This window comes from Motacilla alba, chromosome 3 (genome assembly GCF_015832195.1).
Source record: "Motacilla alba alba isolate MOTALB_02 chromosome 3, Motacilla_alba_V1.0_pri, whole genome shotgun sequence".
In the NCBI taxonomy this organism is placed as follows: Eukaryota; Metazoa; Chordata; class Aves; order Passeriformes; family Motacillidae; genus Motacilla; species Motacilla alba.
Window position 1 is genome coordinate 67,267,740 of NC_052018.1, and position 25,655 is coordinate 67,293,394.

The 25,655-nt window shown below is 37.7% G+C and overlaps 2 protein-coding genes across 3 annotated transcripts in view; one reads left to right on the forward strand and one right to left on the reverse strand.

The window, feature by feature from the left end:
• The first annotated feature begins 124 nt into the window (after positions 1 to 124).
• On the forward strand, positions 125 to 5,809 carry LOC119699664. 2 transcript variants are annotated; one of them, XM_038133484.1, is made up of 3 exons: positions 125 to 217; positions 2,833 to 3,166; positions 4,464 to 5,809. In XM_038133484.1, the coding sequence occupies exons 2-3, from the start codon at positions 3,026 to 3,028 to the stop codon at positions 5,460 to 5,462; spliced, it is 1,140 nt and encodes a 379-aa protein (XP_037989412.1). In that variant the 5' UTR covers positions 125 to 217; positions 2,833 to 3,025; the 3' UTR covers positions 5,463 to 5,809. The 2 variants fall into 2 exon arrangements, with proteins under 2 accessions (XP_037989412.1, XP_037989413.1); XM_038133485.1 differs by lacking the exon at positions 125 to 217 and having other exon boundaries at positions 2,437 to 3,166.
• A 1,825-nt stretch (positions 5,810 to 7,634) lies between these two features.
• The window catches only part of WDR64 (WD repeat domain 64), a 66,015-nt gene continuing 47,994 nt past the window's right edge, over positions 7,635 to 25,655 (reverse strand). The window contains exons 17-30 of the mRNA XM_038133488.1: positions 25,264 to 25,440; positions 24,205 to 24,335; positions 22,848 to 22,925; positions 21,086 to 21,176; positions 19,611 to 19,653; positions 18,217 to 18,347; positions 16,689 to 16,794; positions 14,960 to 15,021; positions 14,445 to 14,554; positions 13,466 to 13,651; positions 9,921 to 10,020; positions 9,269 to 9,343; positions 9,060 to 9,093; positions 7,635 to 8,355 (exon numbers count right to left, since the gene is read on the reverse strand). Of these exons, the coding sequence (XP_037989416.1) occupies positions 8,267 to 8,355; positions 9,060 to 9,093; positions 9,269 to 9,343; positions 9,921 to 10,020; positions 13,466 to 13,651; positions 14,445 to 14,554; positions 14,960 to 15,021; positions 16,689 to 16,794; positions 18,217 to 18,347; positions 19,611 to 19,653; positions 21,086 to 21,176; positions 22,848 to 22,925; positions 24,205 to 24,335; positions 25,264 to 25,440 (1,413 nt within the window). The 3' untranslated portion in view covers positions 7,635 to 8,266. The remainder of the gene's footprint in view (positions 8,356 to 9,059; positions 9,094 to 9,268; positions 9,344 to 9,920; positions 10,021 to 13,465; positions 13,652 to 14,444; positions 14,555 to 14,959; positions 15,022 to 16,688; positions 16,795 to 18,216; positions 18,348 to 19,610; positions 19,654 to 21,085; positions 21,177 to 22,847; positions 22,926 to 24,204; positions 24,336 to 25,263; positions 25,441 to 25,655) is intronic.

Below are 25,655 nucleotides of genomic sequence, written 5' to 3' on the forward strand. Positions count from 1 at the left end.
ACACTTATAAACATTAAATACGCAACAATAAAAAGGCCCCGCAGAGTTTTAAAGGGACAAGGACTGCAGCCAGCGCCGTGAGGGCGGAGCGGAGCGGAGGGGACGGGACGGGACGGGACGGGACGGGAGGGGAGTGGAGTGTCTGACGCGGGTTACGGCCTGCCGAGGATCGAGCGGGAGACAGATGTTGTTACAGCACTGAAACCTCGGAGTTAGTGTAAGAACGGGAAGTTACAATTATGCGATACAGGTTCTTTTTCTTGTCAGTTATCATAAGGGTTTGCTTGCATAAATAAAAACAAAACTTGCAGTAAGATATAAATGTAGGCCAGTACCTAGCAGGGAGAAGTTACTTTTTCTGCATGCCATTTGGAAGCCTGGACAGTTCTTAGTGTGACTCGGTGAGGTGGATGACTCAGTCAGCAGTGTAGCAAGCAATGTTTCCAGACAGTGGACAGCAGAGTTTAAATTCAATGCATTCTGGAAAGAGCACATCTGAATTAAAATTTCTCAGCTAAGAAATGCATATAAATAACTTGGTCACAGTGATAGCATAAGATGTTTTAATGTTGAAAATATTGATTGAATTCTGCTTTCCCAATCTTTTTTCACTCCGTGATTCTGACTATATAAGACATACTCCACAATTTTTACATCCAATTGCAGTTAGAATCCATTTGGATTAGGTTCACTTCTCTGAAGAATATATTCTTCTATCACTTCTGACATTTCTTTTTCTGTCAAACTGCTGTGCTCATGGGAAGAACAGTAATCAGAGTAGACAATGTAATGTACCAATATAATTCAAAATCTTATCTGCAATTCAATTAGAAATACTTTTGACTATTTTCTGTAAATTAAAAATAGTTAAAAATAGACCTCAGAATCAGAAGCACTGGGAGCCAATGAACTTGCCTTGAAGGAAGCCAGAGCTACAGAACTCTTGCCCCAGCTCAGATTTTCCTTTTCAATTCTTCACCTGAAAGGATGGGTACTTTGGAATTGAAGAGTTAGCACAACATGCCTTAACATTCAGCTTATTACAAATGTCTTCAGCCAAGTATGAACCATTGTGACCCACCCTCATAACTTCCATAAAACAAGAGAAGCTTGATACCATGAGTCAAAGGCTTTGTTGCTTTCAGTTGACCTATCTTGACTTAAAACTGGCTAAAGGTACCGATCTTTAAGTTCAACAGTGTGTCTTGGAAGAAAGTAGTCAGATGGTAACATTTTGGTGAGTTATTGCCTTCAAGAATACCGTAGCATTGCAGTTTAATTTCCCACAGGTACCAGATGAAGCAGGGAAGCAGCACTGCAGTATGGTTAGTTGACTTGTATTAATATAGAGAATTCTTTTCTTTCACAAGTAGCTCCTGTATCGGGAGAACTGGTAAGACTAGAAATTACTATACCAAATCTCTGCTGTGTGCTTTTCTCTTTCCTTGAGCAGTTTTGTCATAGTGACTGGCAGAATGCATTTTAGAGATCTTGACGTAGAAAGTATAGCAAAAACGTTTTGTTTTCTTTGCAACTGTTTTCTGTCATGTAATAAAAAAACAAGAGCCATTCTGAGTATAGCCCTGTTGACCCCTAATAGAAATTTGAGATAGGTGCCCAAGATAAAAAACACTGACGTACCTCTAGAACTGCTTTTTTCTCAACACAGCTCTCCTAAAGAGAGGAAATGGGATCACTGGCTGATGTAAGAATCTAGCCTTTACATGGACAAGTAAAGCAAAATTAAATTTGTCCCCACTGTGCACTACAATGGGCAGGGACATCTTAGAGATTTTTACTACACTTCCTTCCATGCAGCGTCTGGCACAGCTGGAAGTGTCTTCATGCAGAAGATTAAAATCCTCGGAATGAAAACCGGCACTTTGCTGAAGCTCACAATCAGACCATCACTTTTGGTGATATTAGTAGATTGGGTGCCTGGTTTACCCTAATTTTTCCAAAATTTCAGTGAATTTCTTATTACTGCTGCTATATTGTTTTCACTGCTCAAGAAGTTGATCACTTTTCTCTCCAAAAGTTGGTTTGGAACTTAGTTGGACTATGTAATCAATTTCTTAGAAAAGAAATTTGATTTTTCTCTGATAGGTGGCAGCATTACATTCACTGCACCCTTTATTTGTCTTTTATTGAAATTTCTATTATTGGACTATGTATTTTCATAGCTTTTTTTAGCTTGGCTAAGAAGCCAGACTTTGATAACACCAGCAAATTCATGAACACAGTTCTACACACTTGAGAGAAGATTAGAGGATGACATCCTTAAACTATATTTAGTAGCAGAGAAAATGTTTTTAAAAGCTTCTCATTTATCAGGAAAATATTATATGAATAGTGCTAGTGAAGTTATAAAAAAACCTAGATTATCTAGGTTACATAGTTTTGATATGGGCATCTGCTGATTCTGTTAACTTCCCATGCGTAAGTTCAGAATAGCTACTAAGCTATTTTCATCTCTGGAAATGTAATGTCAGTATGGAGAACAAAAGCGTGCTAAACTCTAGTATCCTAGTGCATATTTTTCCCTTGTGATGTGTCGTTGTGAAATCACCCATGCGTGTGCTGCTGAAGCCTCTGCTCCTTGCGGCTGCATGGCTCAGCCTGGCCCCTAGAGGCTTCTTGGGACACAGCCTCAGCTGCAGCCGAGTGCAAAGGGCGGTTCAGTTTCGCTTTCGGAGGCGCAGAGGCAGGAAAAACTCTTAATTTGTAGGTAAATCTTCAAACTAGTCGTGCAGTCTTTACTACCGCTTTAAATTACTCTTGGTTTTTGTTTTTTTTTTTTTTTTTTTTTGTTTTGACCTCACAATAACACAGGTGCCACCAGACTCTCCAAGTCTGTTCAGAACTTGAGCTGTGCTAAGGTGACTTTCTTCAGTTTGGGAATTATACAGAGCTCTCTCTCCATATCCCATTAAGGCATGATCTAGTAGCATTAACAGCTTGATGCAATAATTAACAAGAAATTGCAAAAAGACATTGTGCTGCCGATAAGCACAAGCAGCTTGGCATGCCGTGGGAAAGAAGCAGCTGTGTCATCCTATTTAAAAGAGACGCAGAAACTCGAGTCCTCCTGGGGCAGGTGAGCAGCCTCTGGGGAATCGTTGCTGGCGATTTATTTAACTCGGTGCTGGAACCCTCTGCAAATCAGGTAAGCTATTCCTAGACTTACACACTCTGCCTATGTAGTCTCTTTTCTGAGAAAAGGGATTTTGAATAACATTTGTCAGCGTTCCTTTCCTCAATGTTTCTGGTAGCACGCAGTGAACTAGCAGGTGAATGTCTGTGTTTCAGGGCAGTCTGTGGAAACATGAACCATACACAGCCTTGGATAAAATCTTGTTTTAAGCCAGTAGTTCAGCTAAAAGGACCTTTTAAATGAAAGCTTAAAATGAAACAAAAGAAGTCTTTTGTCATGAACAGGAAAACTGTAGCTGAGATTCTCAGAGATCTGATTCCAGCTCACAGACTTTTATGGGACTTTCAGCCCAGAAAGAAGAGCAGAAGATAAGATGTTTATTTTTCAGGTACAGGCTCCTCAGAGTGCAGTGCAGTGGGCAGGAGAAATTGTCTCCAAAAATCCAGCAGCACTCCCTCATAGCAGGAAAATAATATTTTGCTGCGTTATTTGGGTGAAGTTGCCTACTCCCTTTCTTAGAGTAGGCAGCTGATGGCAGGTGCTTCCACAGTGGTCACTGCCCTCTCAGTGGCAGTCTGCCTTTTTCAAATCAGAAAGAGCTGTCAGCATCTTGTTAAATTCCAGCTTTCCAAAAAATGGCATCATTAGTAAGGGCTTTAAAATATCTTTGGTCACTTGAAGAGAATGGAGACTTGAAAACTAAAGAGAACAGAATCACTCCTTAATTCATTCAATAGTACCTATCAATAAAGGTCTTAAAGTAACTCAGTCTGGAGCATAATTAGAGACAGAGCTTGGCAGCAATCAATTTTTATCAGTCTCATTATTTTACCCAAGCCTGGTCACACAAGTGCTGGTCTGGACTGACATAGCCTCTAGTTTATATAACCACATTGATAATACACAGATATTTCACACAGGTCAATGACATTCAGATGTTTTATCAAATTCTGTTAGAATTTTCTTACATTTCAGAGATGTAAAAAGAAAGGCTTTGATGCAAAAAAAAAAAAAATCAGATATATTGCTGGGATGATTTTTTTGAATCAGATCAGGTGATCAAATATAGTTTGTGCTTTCTGGGGAAATGGGGGAGGTCCAGTAGCCTACCATTTCCCTTGCATCTGTTACGTCTAGCCGTACTAAGTGCCCTGTTAATTTCTGTTTCTCATGTAAGTGTTCTTCTTTGTGCTATGTAGAATAAAAAAAAAATAGGTTAATCATTAACTAATTGTGCCAACAGCAGCTGAACAGTCTCATGTTTTCCCAGTTGTAAGTAATCTATAGTCTGTTTTTTGCTTTTTTGTAGGTACTGATATATTCCATATTGCTGAGTCTTCCAGCGGCAAATAAAAAAATGTATTTATTCCTCCTTTCCATTTTACCTTTGCTTTTGAAAGTGACTGGCACCCAAGATGTTATATTTGGTCATAACAATTTCACAGAATATCAAGTGGGCAACATGAACCTCATTCTATCTGTCCCACATGGTGGATCACTGGAACCTAAAGACATCCCTGATCGAGAGGCTGCCTGTTGGGACGCGAAGATGTCCTCTTGTATTTTCTCTCATGACTGTCCTCCTGGAACTATTCAAAATGCTATGAAATGCAAAGTGTCTACCAAGCAGGACAGGTATACTATAGAGGTGGCTCAGGCTCTTGCTGAAGAAATCAACAAAATGACTGATGGCTTCTTCCCACATATCATCATAAATCACCTACAGAGGTTCAAGATGGATGCTAACAGGGAAAAGGAAGAAGCCTCCTTTGGAATTCCTCAAGCAGAACAGGCCTGGGAGGACTATATGGGATTTTTGTCCACTGCAAAATCACAGATGTCAGGGGGCCTAATTCTGGATATCCATGGACAAGCACATCCTGAAAGGTGGATAGAACTAGGTTACACACTTTCAAAAACTTCCCTTAACTCTGGTGTCTTTTCTGCATCGAATTCCTCAATTAGCCATCTGGCCAGTCAGCTGGTCAATGTGTCTTCTGAGACTTTGGTTGCAGGGAACAGAAGTTTGGGTAAATACATTGAAGGACAAAATAAGAGTTATGTTTGTGTGCCTTCTCCATCCAATCCTAGCCCAAATAATGGAAGCTATTATAGTGGTGGGTACATAACAAAGACTTTTGGTTCCCGTAGTTCTGGCACCGTTGATGCCATTCAGCTTGAACTGCCCCAGTGGGTGAGGGCAGCTGAAGAGCGTCACAGATTTTGTAAAGCTCTGGCAAGGGCTGTAATGAAATTCTGGCAAACTAACTACTGCAGCCAGCAGAACCACGGACTTCTGCCATGCTGAAAGAGGCTGTCCTGTTAAGATGCCTTTTCTTAATAGAGTAAAAATCTGGAACAATCAAACACCTCATTCACATGGAAAATTTAATGCAATATAATTGTGGACGTTGAAAGAAAGAAACTGTCCTGCAAGCAAATGCATCAACATAGGGGAAATCCACAGTTAATACCAACAAATCCAACCCAAAAATTAATACACACGTTTGTACTAGACCCAGCATTGAAATGACTGCTGTAAGATGAGTGCAAGCACCCCTTCCCTGTGCTTAATTTGTTTCCAGTCTCATGATAAACAACTAATCTTCTAATAAATTCTGTGCAATGCCTTAGTGGATTATCTGTTCAAAGAAATTAAATGTCTCTGCTTTTCTTTTGACACTTAAGAAAGACAGTTGGATAATACCATTGTATAAAATGTTTGGGGCAAGGACCAGTTTCTATTTAGTGCTTATAAAGCCCTAGGGTTTGGAAGTAAACAGTAATGCCGAGCAATGACATGCAGTATGATCTACCCTAGGTTTTTCTAATATAATGAATTATGAAAAAAAGATCTGATAGCACTTACAGCACTCTTAAGTTTGTTACACTTTAAATAGCATAACAGTAAGGTAGTGACTGGGTGGAAGGCTGATAAAGATAGCACACACACACCACGCATTTTTGACATTTTTCCTTACAGTATGATTCCTTCCTTTCCCTCCTGAGAGCTTGTCCATTATTTCACTCACCATAGGATTAAACACTTGATTGTTACTGGCAATAGTACTACCTTATGGATAGTTTCTGCACAGTGGAGAATATAGTGGCGTGAATAGCCATGACTACAACTCAACTTCTAGAAAACACGGACAATTGATAAAGAAAACTGAAGTGAGAAGGAAGTAAGACTGAAAAGCGTATCATTTGTAAATTAAGAACCTATGAAATCCTAGCACTGCTAAAAGTTTGGTAAAAAGAAAATATTGAGTAAATAGTCAGTTTTGAGGAAGCAAATAGTTAATAAACTGAAAAGAAGTAGGATATCTGCATCCTGCAACCACAGTAAATTAATTTAGGACGATTATTAGGGATAATGCCAAAGAGAAAATATTACATTATGTATGATAAAACATAACACATACAAGCATCAAAATAAATGGGTAAGGATCTATTTGAACCTGAACTGTGCATTTTTAGTGGTCTTGAAGAATAGGCAATTTTTAGGTAACTGAAAGAGACTTTTCGTAGCTTTCAAAATGATACAGGACTCAGAATTGCAAGAATGTTACATTTCATATGCTAACTGCTAAATCATGGGTCAGATGAAGTGAACACAGGTGGTAAATGGCAGATCACACTTTATTTGGTGCCGCTTGGTTTGTCAGACAAGTCTGATTTTAGTTTTGATCACAAGGTTGGCTAATGTGGTGGGCTGACCCTGGAAGACACTGAGTGCCTTCACAGTTTCTTGCTTGCTTCCTTACTTCTCCCAGTGGGATGGAGAAGAGATGTGGAAGGGCAGAAGTGAGAAAATTCTTGGGCCACAATGAAGATAGCTTATTAGGTGAAGCAAAGCTGCATGTGCAAGCAAAGCAAATAATTCAAGCACTGCTTACCACCAGTAGGCAGATGTTTGTTTAGCCACTTCCTGGGAAACAGGAAGGGCTCAGCACACATAGTGGGAAGACAACTTGGGATGACAAACACTATAACCATGAACATCCTGGTTCCTTCCCCCATTCCATGAAGATGTTATATGGTACAGGCTGTCCTGGGTGTGTCCCTTCCTAGCTTACTCACTAGGTGTGGGGAAAAAAAAGCACCTTCTTGTGCCAGCATTGCTCAGCAATAGCCAAAACACTGGTGTGTTATCAACACTTTTATTTACTAATCCACACAGCACCATAGAGGCTGCTATGGAGAAAACTGCATTAATCCTGGCCAGATCCGGTACAGCTGTTCATAAGAATTTTAAATATACTCCCACAAGATATTTTGCAGCTCCCCTTCAATCCATCATAGCCTTGTAACAAGTTGAAGGCAGGTAAATAATTGCAAGTCACTGTATATTCAGTTCATGAGAAGAATGTCTTTTCAAGAAGGCCAGCAGATCAAACACCATTCAATACCAGCAATATGGAAAACCTGCTATTTTCCCCAAAATAGTAGGTAATAATATCACTAGTTATATGCATTATCACTACTTCTATGCATATGCAATTACCTTTTTTGTCACTAAGATGAGACACTTGGCACCATTTGTATGCTTAGACAAAGGATGAAAATGTGTTCTGTGCTCTGTGTCATGTTGTGACATTGTCCTGGAATGCTGAAATGCAAGAAAAGATTTGCAGAATCATAATGGATAATTAATTGAATATGAGTTCAGCAGGCATTTTTCTGGCTTAGAGGGTGAACACACTCTTTGAAAGCATAAGCAAGGAATGAACAGGCATAAACAGCAGGGCATATTAACTCTTTGTTGACTTTTTGATTAATCTGGCAGGAAAAAAAACAACAGTGTAATATTCAATATTCAGAAGTCCAAACTGGACAAATTGAAGCAGAGAGGAAATCAGTAGTTTTGACATAAAGAGTTACTGTCAGGAAATATACATTAAGTCAAATGGGCTTTTCAATATCTAGTTATAATCATACACTGGCTTTATTAGAATTTATTCCTTGCATGAAGGATTGGAATAGAAGTAAAGATCTGTTTTCTATATGTTCTACTTAATAATGAAATAGATTTAAATGTAATTGAAAAGAAAAACAGAGAAAAAAATAACAAATCTGCTAATCCGCTTCAATGAAGAAATGAAACTACATTTATTTGTCTTGACTCAAGTCTTCAATGGAACCTAGATCCTTTTCCCGTCCCTTGTGACTGGACTTCTCAGCTTTCATCCTTTGAAGACCTTTAAAAAATTTCAAGAACTAATTAACATACTAAGGTGAATAGACCAGATTGATAGCATTTTGTAACAGCACAGACAAAAAATATCTTTTTGTGCACATAGCTTACAGAAAAAGTCTGATTTCATTTTGTTGTAAATCCATTGCAGTGCCATTGGCTTCAGAGTATTTTGTTTTCTTTTTCAGGAAGAAAACAAAAGAAAGATTTCAAAGTACATTAATGGTCAGAAAAATAGCGTATGTGCCAACTATTTGAACAGTGTGCTTCTGACATGCTGTAATGCTGCATGTACAAGGATTAAGTCATATGTATTAGAATGCAGAGCTGGAATGCAAAGTATCCTATTAATCCCACCTAACCAGCCATGTAGCATCTGACTCTGATCCAAGTTAGTTCTCTAGGTACCCTCTACAGAAAGGGATCAGCACCTGTGCTAGGAGTGATTCTTTTCATCCTACGATATGTGGGATAGACAAGCCTGTGGAATACTGTGATCTTGCTCCATAGAAGAAAAAACTAGGAAGCTTTGCTAGACAGCTTGCAATGGATCAGATCATTAATACCCATAAAATAGTACTAGCCTACATACTCAAAGCTTTGGGCAGATGGGAATCAATAGGTTGGGGCTGGTTAAAAGAATCCAGTCTGAGCAAAACATTAATGACATGAGGTTGAACAGGAGGAGAAAACATCTGCAATACTCACTGTGTGGCATGCTCACTTCAATTGGATTGTCAAGCTTCCACCAAAGTTGGAGTTGGATAGGTAGTAATGTAAATCATGTTAGAAAATTAAATTGAGAAGCAGACAATTAACAGCGGAACGTCAGAGTGTGTCACTGTAATAATGTACAAGTGCTAATGGCTTCTGAGCTGTGAACGCCACCACAAAAGGTAGAAAACACTTGTGCTTACCTCATATATAGGAAGAAACCCAAATATTGCACCAGCCTCTTTGCTTGCAAACTCAAAAGTTTCCAAAGTTGGAAGCTGACCAAGGGAAGCCAAAGTCAGTGAATTAGTAGCTGAAGACAAAAGGTAATGAAGACATTCTTACTACAACTGCAGGGGAAGTTTTATATTCCCATGACTTTTAAGGTTAAAGCCAGGTAAAGATGGAAGAGCTCTACAGATATTTAATTAGAGTTGTAGAAATATATGTAATGAAATCTAACTCTCCTGGCTTCTGATGTTGTAGGAACCCTGAAAGAACTATTGTATGCAACCACGGATTCACTGTTATTCTAGTATTTTCACATGTCCTTAGAATAAACTTAGGATATTTAGGTTTTCTGTTGAAGTGGAGGAAAATTCTAGAGTTTCTTTTGCATGTTTAAACCAGTGAATCAGTTTGTGCTACCTTCTAAACTGAAATTTGACAATGTGAAAAATGAGAATGAAAACCACAGACATTTCTTAGATCCCTCTGTTTTTGCATTTTTGTTCTAGGTTGTCCATTGGATAAGAAAGATATGTACGGTTATTTATGGATAATTTTTAAATGAGAAATACAATTTTATTTCCTATATGTTGCACGGAACATAAATTTGTCATATGCATTTGCTACCTTTTCAGGAGCCAGAGCTCTGAAAAACTTGAAGCTGTGAACTGCTTCCTCATCTCCATCCTTTTCTAAATCTGAAGGTGATCCAGTCAGTGACTTCAACCTGTATGTACAAGACAGAAAAAATCTGAAGATCCTATCAAAATGATAGTTATGAACACAATATTCATATATGACTCAAAAATTAAATTATTTTGAACTATGCTCCAAAATTAAATTATTTTGAAGTGTAAGTGATTTAGTATATATTCAAAAGATAATTTATATTAGAACCTTCATAGCTGTCATGGAATGCTTCACTAATATTTTGTCAATCCAGGTATGGCTGTCACCTGTAGAAGGCAGGAAATCTTAATATAAACACCATTTACAAGAGTCATGTTCTAACTCTCTGATAATGGCTTTTCAGCATTTCTTTAAGTTCTGACTAGAACACCTGAATGTGACTTTCATAACAAAGGTGTCCTCTGCCGATATGTCTGGTTTCCAAATTTAGTCATGAGAAGAAATTATCTGGAGTGTCTGTTAGTGCAGATTAACAGCAGCCTTTATAATCAGAAAAATAAGTAAGGTCACACAAGCTAAGGAACTACAGGGAGAAACTGAGACCATTCTATATGACTCTATCTACCTGCTGGTATTTTTCAATCATTTTTCAAACTCCTGAGATGCTTGTTTAAACTGTAAGCACCTATGCTGCTCAGGGGGGTTTGTGCCTTTTCAAGTATATGCACATTTGGGGAATATTTTCCCACAGCTTTCTCCTGGAGAAGCTGGCTGGTCATGGCTTGGCTGAGTGCACTGTTTGCTGGGTAAAAAATGAATGTATGGCCAGGCCCAGAGAGTGGTGAAGAATGGAGGTAAACCCAGCTGGCACCCAGTCACAAGTGGTGTTCTCCAGGGCTTACTGATGGGCCCAGTTCTGTTTAACATCTTTACTGATGATCTGGATGAGGAGATTGAGTGCACCCACAGTAAGTTTGCAGATCACAGCAAGTTGGATGGGAATGTTGATCTGCTGGACAGTGGGAAACCTCTGCAGAGGGACCTGGACAGGTTGGACCAATGGGCTAAGGCCAGTGGTAAGAAGTTCAGCAAGGCCAGGTGCCAGGTCCTGCCCTTGGGTCATAACAACCCCTGATAGCACTACAGGCTGGGGGCAGAGTGGCTGGAAAGCTGCCTTGTGGAAAAGGGCCTGGAGGTGCTGATCCACAGTGGCTGAACATGAGCCAGCTGTGCCCAGGTGGCCAAGAAGGACAATGGCACATAGTCACTTGCTCAGCTGGCTAGAGCATATGCCCATAATGCTGAAGTTGTGGGCTTGATCCCTGTACAGGTCATTCACTTAAGAATTTGACTCGATTATCCTTGTGGGTCCCTTCCAACTCAGAATATTCTGGGACATTCAATCTGTGATATACAAATAGTCTGGCCAGCAGGACTATGGGTGACCATTCTCCTATACTCGGCACTGGTAAGGGCACATGTCAAGTGCTGTGTTCAGTTCTGGGCCCCTCAGTTCAGGAAGAATGTTGAGGTGCTGGAGTGAGTCCAGAGAAGGGCAAGAGAACTGGTGAAGGATTGAGAGGGTAAGTCCTATGAGGAGCAGATGGGGAGCTGAAGCTGTTTAGCCTGGAGAATAGGAGGCTCAGGGGAGACCTTATTGATCTCTACCACTGCCTGAAAGGAGGCTGTAGCCAGGTGGGGGTTGGCCTCTTCTCCCAGATGACAACAGGACAGGAGCAAATGGGCTCAAGTTCTACCAGGGGAGGTTTAGATTAGGTATCAGGAAAACATTTTTTGCTGAAAGGGTAGTCAGGCCTGGGAACAGGCTGCCCAGGGAGGTGGCAGAGTTACTGTTCCTGAAAGTGTTCAAAAGGCACCTGGATGTAGCACTTGAGGGATATGGTTTAGAAGTGAATATAGTGGTCCTTGGTTAATGGTTGGACTCGACGATCTTAGAAATATTTTCCAACCTTAATGATTCTATGATTCAATGAATATATATCTGTTAATAACACTTATAATATGATTTGTTAATTGAGATCCTAAAACGTTATCTTGGTGATGGATATCGTATGAGTTATCCAATAAGTGAATTATACTAGCATCACTAAGATAAGAGACTTGTCCCAAGACAATTGTCTGCACCCTGCAAAGTACAAAGCCTACCATCTGTAAGTAACACAGACTTTTGGATGACGGTTGGCTAGCTCTCCATTACAATATTTGGTGCAGTTAATCCAGAGGAACCAAGTCACTCTTTGTGACAGCACACCAAGTTTGTAGAATGGTAAGACTGAAACTTTCTATTTCAGGGAGTGTGGCTGCTTTTTTTTCCCCAGTTCTCCACACATTTCTCATTTTCTTCCTCATTGTCTGTTTGGTTAATCTATTTAAATGTATGATAGCCATTCACCTTTACTGAAATATTTGAAGAATCCTCAAAAAGTAGTCACATTTTGACACAGGCATGTATTTTATGGAGAGTTTCTTTCAGATTAGCTGACTCAATAATTATATCTTTGGTTCCAGAGGTTTCAAACTGGCTGCTGACTATTCAGAGGAACCACAGGGGTCCTTCAAACACTGCCAATCAATCACTTCTCTGTATTGATGAGTTACTGTTCTGACTGCAGTGACACTACTTATATGAGTAAGAACTCTATGGAACAATAATCATTGGCAGGATAGCAAGTAAATTAAATGGGGTAACAGTAAAGCACCTTAGAGATTTTCCATTGTCCCAAATTGCTTTAGTTGAAAGACAGCCTAAGAATGGACATGGTATATGAAACCGAACCACTAAACAATGCATGACTTTCTAAGTCCTAAATGTTTTTTTCCATATTTGGATTGCTTTGTTACTTAAGACACTGTGTGTATTGCCTCTGAAGATGTCCTCTTCAATATTTCTGTTCACTTGGTGAATCCACTAATCAACGAACCAGAGTGTTCCAGGACTTAAACTTAACAGGCCAAGGCTCTCTGACTGAACTTGTAACTAACCCATCTCCCTTAAGAATTCTACCTAGAAGAAAAGTTCAACACTGCTATTGAACACACATTTATGCCAGTTTCAGAATGCCATGATCTGTGAATCCTCTACCCATGTATGTGAATGTATCCATAACATCCCAGCAAGTTTAAGATGACCATTTCTTAAACTGAAAGGTTAAATTTGGTTTATTCTTCTAGAAGGATTTGTGTTTTGCTCAAAACTATTCACATTAAGCTGTTCTGGTAACAGGCTGCTAACCTGAACAGCATATATAATATACAACCTCTAATTAGACTAAAAGCTGAGACAAGTATCTAGTCATCACTATAACTGAATTCAAACCTTGAATGTCACCTAATCCTGATTGTCACCAAGTCATAAAAGGAAAAGATTTATCCATACTGGGTCAAAAACCAACTTTAAAAAGATTTTTCTGAATAACAAATAGTACTATTTTTTTCTGACCTTCAGATGAAAGGTGTTTTAAAAGCATATTTTCAAAACTGTTCCCCCTATCATATATGTATGTAAATGTATGAGATCTTACTTGTCTCTGTCCAGTATGAGAGGATATATAATCTCCTTCTTTTCTGTATGTTTGCTCTCCTCTTTAATTATAGCAGGAAAATCGCTAACATCAGAAGGCAAAATCAACCGACTGGTATCTGTTAATTCAAACTTCCTGGCTTGTCCAAAGAAACCAAAATAATATCCAGTCCTGGCATGCCAAAGCCTACAGACACAGTAGAAGCAGTGCGAAAGGACAGAAAAGAAAAATGGATATTTTTAGAAGTGGAACCAAAGTGAGATAGTATTTGTGTACATTATCAAATTCCACAGCACTGTTCTAGAGTTCAGTGTGCTAGTCATAAAAAACATCAATGAGATTGTTTTTATAATTTAAATAATTTGAGAGTGAAAAAAAATCAGAAGGTTGTTGCAAAAAAAAGAAAAAAACCCAGTTCATGTTTGTATTTATGAAAATTACGAGTAAATGTACCAAAATCCTGAATTGTTCCAGCTGTAAAGTGCTGCCACCACAGCAGGATCTACACAAAATGTTTTCATTTAATACTTCCAGAAAACCAAGAGAAACCACTTCAAATGTACTTGTTAGCTGAGAAGGAATTATAGCTGTCTATCAAGTATCTTCAAGCTTTCATGGTCTAATTGCATACACATTGATTAGATGCCATGCTTAGGATCCAAGTCAATTTAACAAGTACTGAAAGCTAAAATAGGATTAGAACAGGAGAAAGGTTTTAAAATTATGTAGGCATTACCTATGTGTTCAAAGTAAAGCAAGGGCTGAAAGAAAATGACAGTCTGCAAAAGATCTGACTTCTGGAGAAGTGCTACATTAAAACCAGCTCTTTTGTGCGCAGAACAGAAAATGCACCTAGTGCATTTTATTTAAGTGCACTTTATTTAAGTTCTAGCCTATATGCAAGTGCAGCAAGAAAAGGAACTTTGAAGATAGCTCAACTGATTTGCCATAGCAGTAAGAAGTGTTAGTCATTTTATACCTGACTGAACCATCAACAGATGCTGTCACTACCACATTTTTCTCCTCTTCAATAAATAAGTCAACCACTTCAGCTGCATGTGCCCTCCAGCAGAGCTCCTCCTTTATTGCCTGAGGGGAAAAAAGCAACATAACCACATTTGAGGCAGCTCTGTACCCCACCATGGTTGCTAGCTTAGTGGATTTATCAGCATGTCTTTCTGAAAATTAAAAGAGGTGAAAAAACAATCCCTCTATGAAACAGCCTGCAAATGGCATATGGTAGAAACACCACCCAGGGGACATGGAAAAATTCATTCTTAATATACCTTCTTTGAACATAATGAAATAATGCTAACACCACTTTACTTATGTTTTTATTTTTTTTTCTTTTCCACAGCATCAAATTATTATTTCAAGCACAAAATACAGTCTTTATATGCAGAAAACATTTTTATCCCTGTAGAGCTCCGCATTATTTTTTTTTGTTTGTCTGTGCATACTGTTCAAGTTAAGATCTGAAAGATAATTCCTTACATTTTTTCTATTTCGTGAATCTTCTAAGAATGAGGCCATGTTCCAGCGAAAAACATGTCCCTCTGTTTGCAGAAAGGAGAAAGCAAAACATCAGTGAGTTTCTTTAGTGCTGCACCTTCACGTGTTGCTGCCATTGACTCTCAGCACACACTGGGCAGAATGAAGCAGAGAACACAGGCCACTTAGTTTACAGTGAATATAACTATTTTATTTTCAAGCTCAGAGTAGAAATAATGGACTGTTCATTAATATGCAAAGAAACATATGCAAGCTGTGAACAATGTGTCATGAACTAGATAGGTTTGAAATGGAAGTAAGCTAAAGCTTTTTCTTTAAATTATGAGTGAAAAACAAGAGTCATCTTGTCATGACAGTTGTCTATTGCACAGCTGAGGTATGAGGGCTTCCTGGGGATTACACTGGTTTTCAATCTTGGTAAAATGAACAAAGTTTAATTAGTTGTATACATAATGAATGCTTAATGTTTTACAACATTTTAGTGCACTCATGTGAAACTAGAATCAAAGAACCACTTTCCTTATTACCTTCCTTATTAAACTGCTCTGTTTCCTGCCTAGGCTCACCCTCTACTGATGAAGTTGCCTCCTACTTCTTATTTCTACTAGAAGACAGAGAAATATTTTGTGTAATTCCGATTTTCAAACCAGTCACATTGGATTTCTAGGACTGTACATTTGCAAGCAAGGGAGGAGGCAGGCAGAGAAGCTAACCTTTTTATAACAAGGAAAAATCTGTAGAGGGGAAAGGAAATTGGTAGCAGCACTACAGATCAAAGAGAAGAGTGTGGAAAGCATGAAAAGCAAATACACAGTGACACAAACACAAAAAGGCAAAGGGAGCGTATCAAATGAATGGGTAGTAGGGTGGATACTTTTCCACAATTAATTGAAATCCTGTTCAGTGCATGCTGCCTTTCTGAACTCATTTACTCATTTGAATCAGAGAGGAGTGGAAACTCCTCATCATTTTCAGTATAAAAGTCAAATTATTGCTCAGTTTTTAAACAAAAGGTGAAAATCCCTTGCTCCATCCAATATCTGACCACCTAGGAGCAGGAAGCTGTCAGAAAACAATTCTAATATGTATTTTAAAAGAAAAGTGACACATTATGATGGATACAAAAATGGAAAATTGCCAGGGTGATTCCAAATGTTTGAAGAAGAATCAGACAGCAGATAAACTTTTGAACATTCTGCCAAAGGAAAGCCAGACTTCATGTGAAATTAAAGGTTTAGCAATGAGCTGCTAGCATTGACAAGTGCTTTTCCTGTACAGCTGTGTACTGCTGGAGCCATTACTGTGCACTCTGTATCAGTGTTTGAATCACAGCTCTTGGTACAGCCCAAGATGCAACTTTTTATTTAGTGTTATTACCATGGAATTGAAATTTTTTCTTGTTCTTAGCAGTAATCTTTGCCCTTGGGATCAATATCATAATATAGATGGAAAGTATAATTATGGCATATGAATGAAGAAAATTTTAATGTCTTTTATGAAAACAATTCTACTGATAACACTATAACACTAAACTTTAATCTACCATCCTTTTATAAAACAAAACAACTTTTACAATTATTTAATTACAGCTTTGATGGAGAAAACCTGGCAGCACTTGGATCATCATTTCCACATTTCTGGCACATTTACACCATGATATTTTCTTGTCCTACTGACTGTCCTGAACAAAATGACTAGCATGTTTACTCACCTTTACTGCCTGTCAAAAGAATTTTAGTGAAGATGTCTGTACACAGTGCTGTCAGAGGACCTGAGGGATGTCCTGAAAATGGCAGAAGTTCTTTCATCAAGTTTCCCTAAAACAAACAAACAAACAAACAAACAAACAAAATGTTTATCTTATAATGCCTACATTAAAAATATTAATTCAACAGAATTTGAGTGCCATTGATTTTATCTATTCAACATTACTGAGCTCATATCTATTCAGAAAGCTGCTAAGAAGGTAAATTCCCAAATCTACTGAATGATGAAGACAGCTGTGTATTCTTCTGGACTGCTGTCTCTTGTATGTTGAAAGGACAAGATCTTTAATTCTTCAGGCAAATCAGTCTAGTTGCACCTACCCCTACTTCACCACTTACCCCTCATTTGTTATGGAATAACATTAGTACACCCCTCACTTGCTACTGAAATATTGGGGTTTTTTCCTGCAAATGGGCCCATAATGTCTCCTTCACCAACTTGTTCTATTTTTCAAGTTAACACTAGTAGACTTCCTCCATTTTTGCCTCTTCAGGACTGGGAGGGTGTGAGGGAGAATGTCTTGCTGATAAGGAGATTCTTATTTTGTCATCCATGTAATCATGATGACAATCATTCCAGTGATGACACCACTGCCATATGAACTTGGACACTCCTGTAGGAATCTAAGCACACTAATATATCAAATGTGAAGAAAACAAAACCTAACAAAGCTCACAACTATAATACTTGGATACATTTACCATCATTTTCTATTTTTGCATAAAACATTTTCAAGGTTACCTTCACCATCTTTCTTCCTATGGGAAAAATTTTTCCTATGACTTGCTTTAGCTGGGATTCCTGTTAAAGCCTTACATGGCTGACTTTTTATGATCACTGTCTGCCACAATGAGCAATATTACTAATCAACCAATCATATAATGGTACTTTCCCTTCTTGCTGTATTTACTTTGTGTAACGTATTTAGAGTAACGTGATGCCTGGAAAAGTCTTATAGATCTGAGGTGATATGACAAATAAGCCTTTGCCATTTGGTTGCATGACTGGCTTTTCAAGCCCATAACAGTTGTAGATGTTATGTGTTAGGACTATATTCTAACGAACCAGGACATTATTCTCTCCTCGTTTGTTACCCTACTAGTGCTAGCTGGCATGTACAATTTTCCAGACATATTTAGCCTCTTCTGACAGTAGGACACTCTGCCTTGTCCATCATCCTGTCTTAGAAGGTAAATGTGGGTGAAAAATCAAATTCTAGACTTTCACATAAATTTAGAGTCAGTTTGTTATAATTACTTCAAATCATGTTCCCCTGTTTTCCGCTTGCCATTAAGCCCTGCTGCAGCAGTTACTAAAGCAGAACTAATTTGTGTCCACGGAAGAAACTGATAACCAAAAGATGCAATAAATATCTGCTGCTGCAATTGCTAGTTAAAGACCAATTTTCCAAAGATTAGTGGAATTATCTCCTCAGTGTTCCAGTCCCTTCCCAAAGACATTCAGTTGGCTACCTGAATACTCCATAGGCGGACACAGCTACTTTCATGAGCAGAAGCCAGTAGAGGTGATAGTCCTGCTCTAGCCTTCAACAACTGTTCATTCATCTCCGGATTTGGGGTGTCCTTACAGCTAGTAGTTTCTTCTGCTTTCGAACACAAATGATCATATATTTTCTCAAAAGGTTTTAGTATTGCTTTTCAATGCACAGAAATTACATAACACTAGAAAAATATATACATTTGAAAATAAAACCCATCATCAAGATGGCATTACTCTAAAAACATCAGAGGAATAGATAAAGATAACTAAAAAGAAATGGGAATGATCTTCATTATCTTATCTAAGCCAGCCAGAACTATTGCTCAGTGATGTAGGGGAACCTTATTTAGAAGAGAGCCATAGATTTTACAGGAACTGCAAGCACAAGTGAGAGTGAAGGAGGAATGCAGGACAGTGGCCATCAGGACAGCTACCAGGCAGATGTGCAGCCTCTGCATGAGGCTTCGAGAGATAATAATGAATTCAGCAATGAAATTTAATAACGACATGACAACAATTTTGGAATCATAGATTTCTATACTTACTTCTCCAATTGAAAACTTTTGCTAAATGCAAGGGGATGATCACAGAGACCCATTCTGAGTTTCTGCTGTGACTTTTCCAGAGCTGGAGATGCCGGCAGAACCTTCATAGATATTCAGTGGATGCAAGACCTAACATGTCTATTTCATTGGGCAACAAGGCTTAGGAATATTCTGGTTTTAGGGCATTTTTTTTTCCCCAAATAAATTGATCTTAAATCCATATTGCAGATGATCAAATTTCTTATTATTGGGCAATTCTGCTTTCCAGCAGAGGATTTCTAAGGGATTCAGAAGAATCTAGAGGATTTATTTCTTGCAAGTTCACCAACTCATTTGCACTCCTTTGACTCTTAGGCACTAGGCTCTCTCTTGATTGTGAGTTTTTAAGGACAGACACCATAACAAAGACTTTTCTTTCTAAAATTTCACCTAGTTTCAAAGCTTTTGTCTGTAAAGCCATTTACTGATGCTTGACTCAAGTTTGCTCTTGCTATACTACTTCAATAATTCATTGCTGGAATGTTTATGTAGAAGAAAAGTGTGTATAGTTGACATTCCCAAACTCTGAAAGTGTTATCATGTCAATTTGGAGAAAAAAAGCAGTTAAGGTCTTGCATATCCTGCATCCTGGCCTGGCTTTTGGGAAATAATTGCAAATCAGGAGGGAGAAGAAGATGATGAGATCTGTCATCCACATACTTAAGGTATCCCAATTATTCTAAACAAAGTTTGCCAGACAAACTGACAGACTCATTTTCTACAATAATCTGGGCAGAACTCATGGATCAATATCAAAAAGACTGAAAAACATTGTTCTGTACCTGTTTTTATTGCAGTATTAATTTCATCACTTTCCACATTTTTCTAAAAGAAACAAATAAAATGTAAGAGAATTAGGAAGTGGAATTTGGATGTAACTACAGAGCAGTTCACTAGTTGAAATTATTGTAAGAACTCATTTTTTAGTTGGATTATTCAACTATTCCTCCAATTTCCACTGAGTGTAAACAAGAAACGCTTTATTTGAAGAGAATCAACAGATGAACAAATCAGAAACAAAATTAATGGGAATTAAGGAGCATGTTAAATGTAGATTTGACTGAATAGCCTTAATTTCTGAAGACAAGCAACATCAGTCACAATTGTGAATGTAACATGGATCTCTTTGAGAGTGTCATTAAGAACATGCATATAGTCTTGTTACTGCCTTGAGCAAAAATTAACAAAGTTTAAAAATACATTTATACATATACAAACATTTACTCATATCTGCATTTTCAGTAAGAGAATTTTCAGAAATCCTCGTTTGTGCCTTGGCACAGGCTTCTGAGGATCCCCAAGGCTGACAGTAATCAGTATACAGACCTCAGAAATTGCCAAGCCCAATAAGGCAGGAAAAACTCTGCAGCCTCGAGTCTTTGAGGTATCGCAGAAAGGGGACAAGTCACTTAAATATCATTCTACACATTTATGTGTAAGGCTTTCTGTATGTGACTTTCAGGGACCTTTTTAAAGGCTGAAAATCACTTTCCATTTGTTATTCTAATGAGGACACAGCACAGTGTATTGGATACTTTAGTTTCTAGATGGCAATTAAGCCAGTGTGTGCTTGGGAATCTATCCAAGTGCCATGTTCTGCTGAAACAACAGGCTGGTAAGAATCTGAGAGGCAGCAGGATTTTCCTCTTTTTGTCTACTTACTTTTTATTGCTCTGCAAGTATGGCATGTCTTTCTGGCATAGAAGGCAAAAAAGTGTCACAAAATCCATAACACTATCCTTAGCAAAAATACACAAATTGAGACACTGATACAGAGATGGGGAGAAAAAAAATAAAAGATACTTTCATTTGAAAGAATGTATCCAAGCAAGTGTGGCTGCAATGTTGAAGTGGTTCTGCTATTATTCAATATTATTCAAGTACTTCATGATTTGTCTATTTTACCTTCCCCCTTGAATCCTTGTACACCCACATTTGAGAGTCAGAACTGCTAGTGATAAGTATCTGTCAAACACTTTGATAGTTAGCTATTCCATGTGTCACAGAGCCAGCTGACTAGCAAAGGATTCTTAATGCACTGTGAAAGTTAGTTTAACAAAACTAAACAAAGCTTTGTTAATTATTCATAATTATTCATAATTCTTAATTCCTAATTTCTTCATAATTCTTGATCTTTAGTTTTGCTGATGGTGTTATGAAAGGATTTTAGTAAGTTACAGTATTTTAAAATCAAAACCTAAAAGAAAACAGAAATTTGTTTTGAATGCTACCAAATCCATCAAACCACCACACCTACCTCATGTAGGTCCGAAGAACTTCTCTTGTGCTCTGCAATGGCACTGGCATCACTCCTCACAGAAGGAGTAGAGGACAGGGAACTTCTTTTCCTGTGTGAAAGAAATTATTGAAGATCACTGATATTCTTGAAGATACTATTTGATACCTGGAAATCAACACTATCCAGCATTAAAAAAGCATAATAAATTAGTACTTAAACTGATTAGACTGATTAGACTAAGGGTTTTGGTTTTATATATTTTTTAAATAACTAGGCAATATTTGCATATTACACAGCCAGCCTTTCCTGGCAGGAGTTTTGAGCTAATGGAATCCATGGTAATTGAAAAGTAACATTGGTATTCATCCTTAAGGCATGAAAGGGAAAAATGAACTGCCTGCCAATGGCTTTTTCCCTTTCATTTTACACAGTACTTTCTCTGCAAATAGTTTTCAATTAATCATAATAACTTATTTTAAAATTGTTATGAAAACTCTCAATAATGCAGTTTTGTGGAAGAAAATAATGAAAAAAATGATTAAAAAAATGGATGTGATCTTCAATGGCTTTGCTTCTCAGTCATGAAAAATTCTGACTGTGTTAATAACTGGTTCTTGTCACTTACTAGTGTCACTGCTGCTCTGCTTTTGGCAAGAGTATCTGAATAACAGGGAGAGTTAGAAAGTATGCAGCTGGGGTAGTCCACTTAAATTTGGTCAGGTGGCCATAACTTTGCAATTTTCAGTGTTTGATTTCACAGATTTGCTATCATGCTTGAACATTTTTATGTGTGTGTGTATGATCACAGTCAAATTTATCCAGGTATCTTCCCAGTAAATACAAAACATCCTAAGACTACGATTTTCCAAGTCATTATATCATTCTCCTGTTTAAGAAGAGCAAATGCTTATCTTCATTTATAAAAAAATCTATTTATGAATTTTAATCACTCCTTTTTTTTTTATTTAGGTAGGATTTCTTAAACTAATCATTAAGTTATAAAGTCCAAAAGAGAATTTATGTTCAATTAAGTAGCACTGATATCAAGTAGCATAAGCTTCTTGAAGATTTTAAAGGAACATAAGGCCATAAACCAGCTTTATGGTTGACAAGAGCAAAAAAGCTGTCCAACTGCTAAAAACTTAAAGCTGCATAAATATTTAAACCATACTGAATCCTTTCGGCTACCACTGCCTTTGCATATCCATTGGAAGACAAGTGTTTCTGAAGTGAGGTAAAGGTGCAATGCCTTTCTTTCAAAATGAGCATATTTGGCTAAAATTCTTTTTTTATCCAATACTACCAACCCATGGAAGCTTCTAGCTTGTTTTAAGAGGAATCTTGTGGCTACACACTTTGATGTGCTTGCCTCTTTGCTGAGAGTACCTAAAAGCAAGAGGATTTTATCAGGTTTAAAATAAAGAAAAAGTCTGCTGCCACAAAATTATCTCATAGAGATAAAAGAAGTTGTGGTACACTGGAAAACTGATACTGGGCAAAAGCTACCTTCTGTTGAATTCTTCAACATAACTGAGAACTTATGAGACCATTTAGAGAAACAAGGGAGGGCTGAGTGGAAAAAAATAACATATCATATTGTTTGACAAGCATTATGAAAGTTTAAGACTTGGAAAGTTAATTAACTGTATGGACCTGAATTGATTAAATACAAATAAAATCTCAATTCAAATAATCTATCTTGGAGAAACATGACATCATTTTACTACAACAAAATTCCAAGTGACTGTGCCCGTCCCCAAGGAAGATAAAATGCAGTTACCTGGAAGAGGAAACACTACGTACAAGGAATAATATGGCATTGACTCCAGAGCCCTGGTTGTCTTCAGTAGTTTTACGCCTGAAAACAAAGATATTTGTACAGGATATGTCAGGTTGTGTATTGTTCCAGAAAATGGAACTTGTAATTTAACTTGTAATTTAAAAAAATTAAACTTTTCATTTCCCAGAATGCAGGCTGCCTAAAGTTTCAGACAGTTTTTCAGAATCAGTTAACCAGTTACGAAGGTTTAATGTCAGGGGACAAGACATAAAGAATGTGCCTGTTGCAGGAAAAACAGGTACCTGATGGAATGATGAAAATTTCATTCAGCCAAGTATTTTCTTGAGGATTAGTATTTAAGAGGAAAGTGAAGTAACTTAACCAAGTTAATGTTAGCAGTGTACCTTTTTCCTGGCATTCAAACAGTGATATGAATGCTGGGTAAAGAACCCTACTAACATTGATTTTCCTGTCTTCCATGCATCAATATCAATTGGCTGCCTCATATATGGGGAAGCAAATATAAAGAAAGAGCCACCTCTGAACTGTCTCAACTGCAGTAAAGTTTTGATTATTTTTCATGGTACAGAAAACTCGTCTCACTTTCTCACAAACTTGCCAATTTTGCACATGAAGGATGAAGTTAAACTCTTGGGTAGGACAGTTAAATATTGACTTTGTATGGTCCTGAAAGACATGTATTCCTTCACTAACACAGGAATACTGCTATGCTGCTCCACTCAGTCCAACCAGACATATTGCCATTGCTCAGTTTACTGATGTAGCAGCTTAATGGGGATAAGAATATCTGGAACCATCCTGTGATCACTCTTTGCAATTTTCTCTGAAAGATCTTTACTCTCAAACCTCCAAAATCACATCAGATTTCTCCTCATTGAATGTGACTTCTAATCTTCTAGGTATGGACAGTGATCGAGATACTGATAATGTAGAACATCTGCAATTATCATCTGAAGTAGCATTAACTCCAAATGTCCTCCCAAACACAAAACTTCCAAAGTAAGGATGTTTTTACAGCTCAGTAGCAGCCTCTAGTCAATGACTGGAGTGACTTACATAGTGAGAGTTTCCTTTAGTGGCAGTGCTGAGCTACGGTAAAACATTATTTTTAATTACATCATCCCTTTCCCCAGTGACCCTCCTGATCACTTCTCCTATCTGCAATGTCAGGACTAGCTAGCAAAGTAATTTGAAGGAAGGAGGGCCCACATAAATTGCTACTTTAATTCCTGCTTGTAATTCACCCTTTATATTTGAGCATATTGGAATTTCTAGTATGCCACTTGTAAAGTTTGTATGTCATATGGAGATCAAAAGGCATGAAAGTAATACTTACAGGCATTTCACAGAGGCAGATTCAAAATCCCACAAATTTATTTCACCATTTGCACTTCCTGTAGCTATCGATCTGCCTCCTTCTATTTGTAAAACATCAAAACACCTAATATCCACAGAAGATAAAAAAGTCTACAAAGAAGATTAAAAGAAAAAAATGAGTAGGAGTAAGAGTAGGACACTATAGACAGTGAAATATTTTAACTGGCAATCAAACAAAATGCCTAAATTGACACTGTCTACCACAACTGCATTGGGGATGCTATTTTAATACTGTTGTATTTGACCTATATAGAAACACCAGAGGAAAAAGGGAGTGAAAGTATTGGGAGACTCCCTGCTGCAGAGGACAGAGGCCTTCAAGCTGACCTGCTTTTTACAGCACAGTTGCATTTTGAGCATTTGAAAATAGGTGTAAGGGCTGAAGATTAATCCTAAGTAGGTATCTGTGGAGATATTCTAATCAAGTTAAAGGAAGAAGTCACTGAACAGAGATATAATGACCTTTCCATAAACACCATCCACACCTGTTACAGAGTTAGTGAAATTTTACAAGACAGAACTTTGGTCTTGTGGACTATTCAAGTTAAATTGAAATATAAATTTGACATTTTATTTTACTGAAGCAGTAAGAGGAGAAAATGGAATCACTCTGATACTCAGCTTGATCTTTATGTGCCACTACTACTAAAGGTCAGCCTAGCTATAGGAGGAAAGATATCTCATTTCTAGAGGTGAAATATGAGGTTCAATTCACTATATTGTACAGGAATATGAAGTTTATGTTCAGAGCAACTCCTTAATTATGGTGATAACCATGCAATGGACTTCTAGGAAGATATAGCCCTTAGAAACATGATTTATTCTGTGTATTTATTTCAGTGTACTGAAAAGTTTGGAATCACAGAATCATAGAACGTGTAAGGTTATAAGGGACCACATTGGGGAATAATTATTTAGTTGTTGTCCTGTTGCTAAAACATGAAATCCTTGTGAGCACAGTAAACATTTCACTTTCTAATCTTCTGTAAATGTTGTGAAACTTTGAAGTGTTTCTCACCTCTGTATCATTTTTCATGGAACTGGTGTTACACAGAAGCCGAATCTCTGGGAAAAAATCTTGTGTTTCTAATGAGGCAGGCCTCAGTGACAGATACACAACTGGATTCCTTTGTGGAAATGGCACTATCTCAGGAAGCACCCATGTGACATATAGATCTGTTGCAGCTGAGTCACCCTATTAAAATAACCGACTTAATGAAAGAGGAAGGAAAGGATTTCTCTATTCATAAAGAATTATAGCAAGTGTGTATGAAAAGCTTGTTTTCTTTGACAAATTACAAAAACTGTTACAGGTATTAACTAGCATATCCCTAAACTGCAAAGTTTCACCTAGACATAATCCAGCTCCCCTTAAATTACCTGCTGTTAAATTAGAAGCTGTGCAGCTGT

Coding starts and splice junctions, on each gene's coding strand:
- LOC119699664 (XM_038133484.1), top strand. CDS start 3,026: ATGCCGTGGGAAAGAAGCAGCTGTGTCATCCTATTTAAAAGAGACGCA. Junction 3,167..4,463: donor TGGAACCCTCTGCAAATCAG/GTAAGCTATTCC, acceptor GCTTTTTTGTAG/GTACTGATATATTCCATATT.